This window comes from Suricata suricatta, chromosome 12 (assembly GCF_006229205.1).
Source record: "Suricata suricatta isolate VVHF042 chromosome 12, meerkat_22Aug2017_6uvM2_HiC, whole genome shotgun sequence".
In the NCBI taxonomy this organism is placed as follows: Eukaryota; Metazoa; Chordata; class Mammalia; order Carnivora; family Herpestidae; genus Suricata; species Suricata suricatta.
Genome location: NC_043711.1, coordinates 82,464,003 through 82,472,475, shown reverse-complemented (window position 1 = coordinate 82,472,475; position 8,473 = coordinate 82,464,003). Strand labels below are relative to the sequence as shown.

At 51.3% G+C, this 8,473-nt stretch overlaps 1 protein-coding gene across 3 annotated transcripts in view; it reads right to left on the bottom strand.

Moving 5' to 3' along the window:
• RALY (RALY heterogeneous nuclear ribonucleoprotein) overlaps positions 1–8,473 on the bottom strand; it is an 82,409-nt gene continuing 73,936 nt past the window's right edge. For 2 of the 3 annotated variants that reach the window (XM_029916878.1, XM_029916877.1), the window contains 8 exons: positions 8,026–8,290; positions 6,437–6,509; positions 6,194–6,241; positions 3,952–4,118; positions 3,140–3,253; positions 2,777–2,967; positions 1,544–1,592; positions 1–355 (listed from right to left, as the gene is read on the bottom strand). In XM_029916878.1, the coding sequence (XP_029772738.1) occupies positions 1,548–1,592; positions 2,777–2,967; positions 3,140–3,253; positions 3,952–4,118; positions 6,194–6,241; positions 6,437–6,509; positions 8,026–8,281 (894 nt within the window). In that variant the 5' untranslated portion in view covers positions 8,282–8,290 and the 3' untranslated portion in view covers positions 1–355; positions 1,544–1,547. The remainder of the gene's footprint in view (positions 356–1,543; positions 1,593–2,776; positions 2,968–3,139; positions 3,254–3,951; positions 4,119–6,193; positions 6,242–6,436; positions 6,510–8,025; positions 8,291–8,473) is intronic. The other variant, XM_029916879.1, reaches the window with a different exon arrangement.

The window sequence follows — 8,473 nt, the reverse complement described above, 5'->3', positions numbered from 1 at the left end:
TCAGAGCAAGTTGGGATCCAATCTCTTTATTGTCAGGGTACCCTCCCCGTGACCCTCCCCTCTCCAAACCTATAGAAAAACCCCAAGCCTGGGAATGTCCTGGGAGGGGAGGTAGAGTGTAGGGAAACCTCTGTCCTCTGGCCTGGGCAGTGCCAACAGGGAGGGTATGTGGGGAGGGGAGGCCGATAACTGCACCTGCAGACGATGTGGCAATGGCTGGGACGTGTGGGGGAGGAGGTGCCTGCTGCCAGCTCTCCTGGGACCCGCTGGGGGTGGTATCCAGGGGTGGGTGCCCAGCATGAGGCCTGATACAGTGCACACCCTTCTCCTGCCGCTGGCCGTCGCTCCTGTCAGGCTGAGAGAGAGAGACAAAGGAAAGACTGAGGCTGACAGGAAGAGCCCCTGGGACCCTTGACTACTCCGGCTGGGAAGATAAAAGGGCAGAATGGTGTTTACCGTTTGCAGACAGAGATGTGCCTGCACTCTGGCTCTGGCCTCCTAATTTTCTGGCCATGCAATCCTGGGTGAGTCTCTCCGCCTCCCTAAGCCTCCATTTCCTCACTTGAACCCTGTATCTCATCTGAGAATTAGCTTCACAAGGTAAAACTTAGCCTCTTTGGTAAAACCAACCATGAAGCTCCAAGAAGATGGACTCCATATGCAGAATTTCCCAAACTGTCTGGGAAGCTCTTGCTCGTGGAGCATCTCACAGAATTAAGTGTCATGTGTAAAGACACCTCTGAGGTTGAGGACTTCCTCCACCCAAGCCTGTCTTACCCTGAACACAGGCCCCAAAGAAATGGGGCACAACAGGGTGGTGAGCACTGGCCAGAGTATAGGTTCAGAGGCCATATGCCACTAGATTCAAATCTAGGCTCCACCAATTACCACTTTGGGATCTAGTGAGATATATGCTACCTCCCTGCCCCCTTCAGTGCCTCAGTTCCCATATCTGTTACACTGATACAATCTCAACCCTGAAGGGTTGGGACAGTTCCTGGCACACAGGGCATTTTCTCCTGGCAGGATCAAGTCCCAGCACCTAAGCCTGGCACAACCATCACTCTGATGATGAACAGTTTCCTCTACCTTACCATGCAGAGCTAGGACTACAGCCGCAGGAGGCTCCTGACCATCTCCCACATACCAAGGACCATCAGAACCCTGTGCTTTGCTAAAGCTGTTCCCTCAGATGCCTCTCCTTCAATCCTGAACAGGCTCAGCTGAATATCAAAGCTTCCACCATACCCTTTTGGACCCCCTGCCTCTCCAGCCCATCATCCTGCCCACACTGGGTGGTAATGGTTTGTGTCTTCCTCCACCAGACTCTGAGTGCGCTGAGGGAACACATGCTAGGCTGGCCTGGCTGGCCCATCCATGGCTCCTGCTCCCACAGCCTACCAAGTTCTTGCCACAAAGGAGCATGGTAGAATGGCTGCAGGTGGAGGGGCCGTCCTTGCTGGACACAGCGAGACCCTGCCAGGTCTGCTTCATGGCATGACTGCCACTTCTCTTCACCCCCTGTCCACCGGGAGCCCCATACCTGCTTACTGCAAGGCCCCATCCTCCGCGTCTGTGTCCTGGCTGTGCTCCTGATAGGGAGGGGGCAACAAGAGACCACACGTCACTCACTACCAACTCTGAGTCATGCCGTGGGGCCCACAGCACTCCTGGAGACCGAACTCTGAAAGAGGAATGATTACGGGACCAGTTTCAACACAGCTGGCTTGGGTTCCTGACAGGATGGTGTGAAGCCATCCCCCTATAAGAGAGAAGGGACCAATCAACGGCGTTCTAGGTGTGGCAGGGGAGCATATTTCTGCATAGAAGGACCTTCATAGACTGTAGCAGGTTGAAAGCCCAGTGGACCGGTGAGCTCCCCATCCTTGGGGAGCCTTCGTTAGGGCCTTTATGGAGACTACTATGCCTAAGAAGAGTAACTGAGTCAAAAAAGAAGAGACGAGCTAGGGGCATGAGGAGGAAGATCTCTTAACTGTAGTACCATGGGCCCATCTGTCTTTGTGCCAGAACCAAGAACTGATGAAAAGGAGAAAGTTCCAGATCTGGTGAAGAAATCTGGGCTCTAATTCTGGGTCACTCCTTATTAGTTATAAGGCCCTGGGCAAGTTACTTAATCCTCAGAGTCTCAGTTTCCTCACTGGATGAAATGTGGGAAGAGTAATAACTTTGCACAGTGCAACGCTGTTGTTAAGGTTAAATAAAGTTAGGAACTACAGGGCCTGGTGCCCAGTGAGTGTCTGTTAGGTAAATGAGTAGTAAGCATACAACAGTTATCATACAGACTCAGGGTCTGGTCTGTCTTCCTACTTGACATAAGCTCCTTGCCAATGGCTTCCCAGCCTCGCTCTGAAGGGTTCCAGTAACAGACAAAGAACTCCCTCCATGCCTCTCTCATGAGACAGCCTGCTTTGTGCTTAGGCAGTAATGGCTTTTAGAAAATCCTCAGGTAGAGTGGATACCCAACCTCCCTGCGGAGGCAATCCTAGTCCTGCCTCCTGAAACTCTGCAGACTGTGCTTCTTTGAGCCTGTGACCCTTCCCTTGTCCAACCTGTATGGAAACCAAGTCTAGAATAGGCCCTGGACTCAAGAGAAGTCTGCCTTGGTCCTCAGTGGGACTTGTGACTGGCAACTGAAATAGGCAGCCCCCCTTCTTCACATGAAGACGAAGGAGGGAGCTCACAGTGACACTCACCAGCTCAGAAGTGCCCTTGCCCTGCTCCCCTCCTGCACACCCCTCCCCGGCTGGGCCCTCACCAGCTCCTCCTCGCTGTGTGTCAGCAGCCCCTCCTCATCGCCGTCGTCTCGAGCCTGTGCTTCTCCCTGGGGCGTGCCTGCCTCAGAAGCCGTGTCCTCTTGGGGGGCTGGTGGCCGGCTGCTGCCACCACTACTGCCCCCGCCACTGGCACTGGCACTGCCACTGCTGCTGTCACCCTTCTTCTTGCCATCTTGAGGGGAAAGGGGCGGGAAGAGGGGAACAGAACTCAGCCTGGGGCAGTTGCCCAAGGCAGTATCGTAGCATTGGAGGCCACAGCCCCTCTCTGCCCTGTGCACTGTCCTCCCCGCACTCTGCCCTGTGCCCCTGGTCCCCGAGCTGGGCGAGGACCCATGGAAGCTGACCTGGGTTGGCCTTCTGTTCCTCGGCAATCTGATCCAAGCGGCCCAGCAGAGCATCGATGTTGGACTTGATCTGCGTCAGCTCTGTCTTGATGGTCTGCAGCTCACTGCTCTTTACTGGGAGCATAGGGAGTACAGGCTGTCACCCAGGGGCTGGGAGCTTGACACTAATGTAAGACTCTCCTTAGCCCCATTCTGTCAACCAGGAAGGCAGGCCAGTGGCAGGAACTGTCCTCATCCATGTCTCTGGCCAGCAAAAAGGCTGGAGCTGCCCTTGGCTTCTCCCGGAGACCTTTGAGGCTCGGCCTATAGTAACCAGTTCACCCTTCTGCACCTGGATCTTTTCCTGTGACCTCTCAACAATGACAGGGACTGGAGATGGAGGAGAATGCAGGTGTGGTGTGCATCTGAGCAATCATATGTGTTTTTCTAGGGCCCAGATTTCGAGGTGTTTGGATGTGGGTGTTTTACCATCACTTTCCTGGGTGCCTGGCTGCAGCGTGTGCACACCAGAGTGAATGTGGAGCAGTGGGCCTGGGCAAACTGGTCCTTACTACAGGAAAGAGGACACCTTCTCCTCACTGGGCTCCATGTCACAGCACTGGACATTTCTGTGCCCAACCCAAGCCCCTCCTCCTCAAAGGTCAGCCTTTTCCTCTTAGAAATGCAATAAAAATACTCACTTGGTTGTGCTAGAGCTGAAGATCTGTGGGAGATTTGTTCCTTCATCTATTTTCCAATGTAAAAATATGCGATTCTATTATTTTGCTATTGAGGACAAACAAGGAATCTAGGAAGAAGATACAGTCACTCACACTTGATCTTGGCTGAGCTGGTGGTAATGGCTGTGGAGCGGGCAAAGAGCTTGACAGGTATGGTGGTTTTGACACGTCGGACCAAGGGCACTGTGACCCGGGGTCGCTTCACAGGGACTGCCCTGGGCACTGGCACAGGTGACAGGCGGCCCCGATAGTCGAAGAGCCTGTAGGGGCAAATGGGCCAGAGGCTGCAGCATGGCCTGTGGCCACCAGAAGGCACTGCAACTCTAGACCAACAAGTGCTGGTGAAGGGCTGGGGCTGGGCAGCTTGTACTACACACCTCTGCCTGCTCCCAACAAGCCCTAGGAGCGAAGAGGAAGGGCTTCCGGCACCTTAAAAGCTGCTGGGATGCTCATTACATCCACCTTTCCTATCAGTAAGGTCGGATGAGAGCAGTTAAGGTGGCAGGTGGTAAATGGTTTCACCTCAGTTTAAAAAAAAAGGGGGGGGGAGGGGGAGCAAACACAGACCAGTCCCAGAAAGGAGCCTTCGTCTGGTCTCCCTAACACCCAGGCCTGCTGGCTTCTGCTCAGTCAACTGCTGCCCCAACCTTCGGTCAGTTTGCAAATGTCAGTAAAGCAATGCAAAATTCCAGTTGGGAACAAAAAGATGTAGGAATGGGGAATCCCTAAGCTTGCTTGAGCTTCAGTTTTCCCATCTGCTTAATGAGGATGATTACCTCAGATTCTGTGCCAGGCCCCCACCCACCCTACCCCAAGGCTGCTGTGAGAGCAGGGCATGAGAAAGCTTGGTTATAAAAGCACACATGTTAAAAGCTGTGGTGGTGGAAGGCCAGGGTACTGAGACTCTCAAACCAGGAGCCTATGTCCTCAGAGGCACGAGGCTGGGGTCTCAAACACCTGTCCTCATTCTGGGCCCTCTTATCACCCCCTCCCTCTTACTCCACTTTAGGGATGGAGAGGAGATCCCACAGAATATCAAGGTTAGACAACCAATCAGACCCCTGGGCTCCCAGACTATATGTTGTCCCCAGTGTCATCACCCAACCCTCTCCAAGAGGGCTTCTTTTCCTGCTCATCAGGCAGCAGCTCAGGAGGTTGAGTAGGGGTATCTCACACCACATCTGCTACTATCACCTATCTGCAGGGAAATGCAGCCTTAGGGGTAAACTATAGGATCACTTTGGTGACAGCCAGGAAACGTGCCATTACTGGGCAATGCAATGCCCCATGGCTTGGCATTCCTCTGTTCAGGGACCCCCTGCCCTGGGGTGATGATGGCTGGAGATGGAGAGTCTCTGGGAATGGATCCAGTCCCAGACCCTGCACTTCTGCCCCTAAGGGGAGGGGGCGGCTCTGGCCTTGGTCAGAATCACTAACCACAGAATCCCAGAGCTGGAGGAGCCCCGAGGGATCATCTGGTGCAAGCCCATTTTACAGACTGGGAGGGGATTTGCCCAAAGTCACATAATCCATTCAGTGGCAGAGCTGAGATTAGCAACCAGTCTTCTGACTGACTCTCAGGCCAGGGCACATTCCACTACACCACACTGTCTCCTGAAACCATTCAGAGGTGAGAAAACCAAGCCTCACGGAGGTTCTGTTCTTCCTAGACAGACTGAGGCAGGCAGAACAGGAAGGACAAGGGAAGGGAGAAGTTTGGAACAGTCCCCATCATGATTTCCACTCAGGAATGTGGCTACTGCTATGGAATGGAGCCCACAGACCAAGACTGGGGTCTGGGAAAGCTTCAGGGTGAAAGGATGGGACACAGAGCCTACCTTCAGGGACTAATTTAGACCTCCAAAGGACTGCTGGCCTCCTGGCTATAAATGAAAGGCCAAGAAGCTCTCATTGAGCTTTTGAGGCTCCTTCCACCTGGCTGAGCACCTCAAATAACTAAGGAGACTGAACAGCAGGAGCATGAGGGCTCAAACACCCTGCACCTACTCTAGTAACCTGTTCTGTAATTCAGCTTGCTATGGTTTTATGTCCCTTGTTATCCAGTCCCACTGAGGTCCCACCTAGTGATGAGGAGGAGGAAGGGCAATCAGAATGGGAGACAGTGTGGGGTGCAGAAGCTCTGACCTGGGCACCTGCAGAACTAGACCCTACTTCCAGCTCTGCCACCAACTTGTGGAACAGCCTTGAGCAGATGCCCATCCACACCTCTGGACTCCGGTTCCCACCTGGAGGACTGATTGGGCTACACCAGCAATCTCTCAAGACCCTTCCAGCTTGGCTGTTTCATGCCTGGGCACGCCCCTCCCCTGCTCACCTGTCGTAGAAGTCGTCCCGGTAGTAATCATAGTCAAAGCTGTAGCCACTGGGGAAACAAAGGGGAGAGGGCCAGGGCTTAGGGACAGCCACTCAGCCCACTCTGCACAGGCCCTCATCTCCAAACACCTCCCCAAATTCTAGGCTTGGCACACTGTCACCAACCAATGTTCATTCCCTCTGTGGAAAGAGGGACCAATCCCACCCAGATGGAGAGAAAGACAGAAGAGACAGAGCGCCCCACCTGTATATGGCAGATGCCGCTCTCTTTAGTCCCTTGGGTCTATTGGGCTTGGGCTCTCCAGCCATGTTGATATCTGTGTGAGAAAGGAGGCACAGTCAGATGTGGCAGGACAACAGGGAACCCACTTATTACCCTCATGCACAGGAGCAGCAATTTCTGTGTGTTTACAAGGGATAATGGACTCTCCTAACCAATACGACCAACAGAGGTCTTCACACATTAGAATTCTACCCACATCACAGAGATGTGCCTATTTACAAATGCATATACATTCAGATGTGTGCATGCTCGCACACATATCACACACACACGCCATGGACATCACCTATATGGATTCTCTAGCACATTCATGTAAATAAATACTTCAGATACATATCTTCACACACTTATTCACATATCCAGGTAATCAAGTCACACACAAAAATAATATATATATACACTCAAGTACACTAAGACTTGGCTCCAATGTCATATACATAACTGCTCATCTACAAGTGAGCCATTCAAGCAAATGTTCTACCGAACATCTTTCTACCTAGAATGATGCTTAGCATATGACAGGATCTCAATATCTGACAAATAAATATGCGTATCTGCTTACATACACTAGTATATTCTGACACATACACTTTACATATATACATACTAATGAAGTGTCCACATATTCTCCACCGAACATCTTTCTACCTAGAATGATGCCTAGCATATGACAGGATCTCAATATCTGACAAATAAATATGCGTATCTGCTTACATACACTAGTATATTCTGACACATACACTTTACATATATACATACTAATGAAGTGTCCACATATTCTCCACATTTAGTCACAGCCACATATCACACATTCAGGAATACAGCTATCGACATCCCTTCTTGAGCATATATATGCACACAGAAGTAGGTGCACTGTACACACAGTAGTAGATTACCACATGGCACATCATATATATATGGCACCAAGGCCAAAGGCACCTGCTCTACCTTGTGCTCCTAGACCTCCTCCTGGGTCTCATAAAGAGTTCCAACCTGGGGGCACCTGGGTGGCTCAGTCAGTTAAGTGTCTGACTCTTAATTATGGCTCAGATCATGATCTCATAGTTCATGAGTTCAAGCCCCATGTTGGACTTTGTGCTGACAGTATGGAGCCTACTGGGACTCTCTCTCATGCCCTCTTGGGAGCTCATTTGCTCTTTCAAAATAAGTAAAAATTTTAAAAAGGCCGGGAGGACGGCTCTAACTGGAGACATGTGTAGCCTGATATTATAAGCTATGCTAGTCCACTCTGTTCCGTTTCTCTTAGGAATCTGCATTTTAACCAGAACCATAATGTTTGTCATTAGAGTCACTATGAAGGCAAAGCCATGACAGAACCATTTTTGAGAAGCTTCTAAAATTCACCCCTACATATTTTATAACTACTTAATTTATAACTTGAATATAACTTACAACTATTTAGTTGTAACATTTCAGATACAGGCAGCAGAGTTAGGGAAACAGAAAAAGGTCTAAGAGGGGAGCTAGAAAGTGAAGGCCAGCACCTGCTCAGGAGAATACCAGGAGCAGGGCCAAAGAGAGATGCTTACCCAGGGTCTGCCCGGCCAGCACCCGCCCATTCTCTCCCAGCACAGCTGCGCGGGCATGACGCTCGTTGGCATACTGGACAAAGGCATAACCTTTGTGCACAGAACAGCCGGCTACACGGCCATACTTGGAGAAGATGGTCTCCACATCTGACTTCTTCACCACAGCTGTGTTGAGGTTTCCAATGAAGACTCGAGAATTGATAGACTTGGGGTCATTCTTGTTGGTTACGTTGCTTGTCTGGATCTTTAAGGACATGGTGGCCACCTGAAGAGAGAGACACTGTGAGGCTGGGTCTCCCAGTTGGGCTCAAGGGCTACCCATGGCCCAAATCCTAACTAAACTGGATTGCTCTGTGCCCTGCTACATATACACAACCCTACCCTACAGCATTCAGCCTCCCCTTTTTACATCTCACCAGGATGCTGACCTCATGGCCAGGTGCTTTAT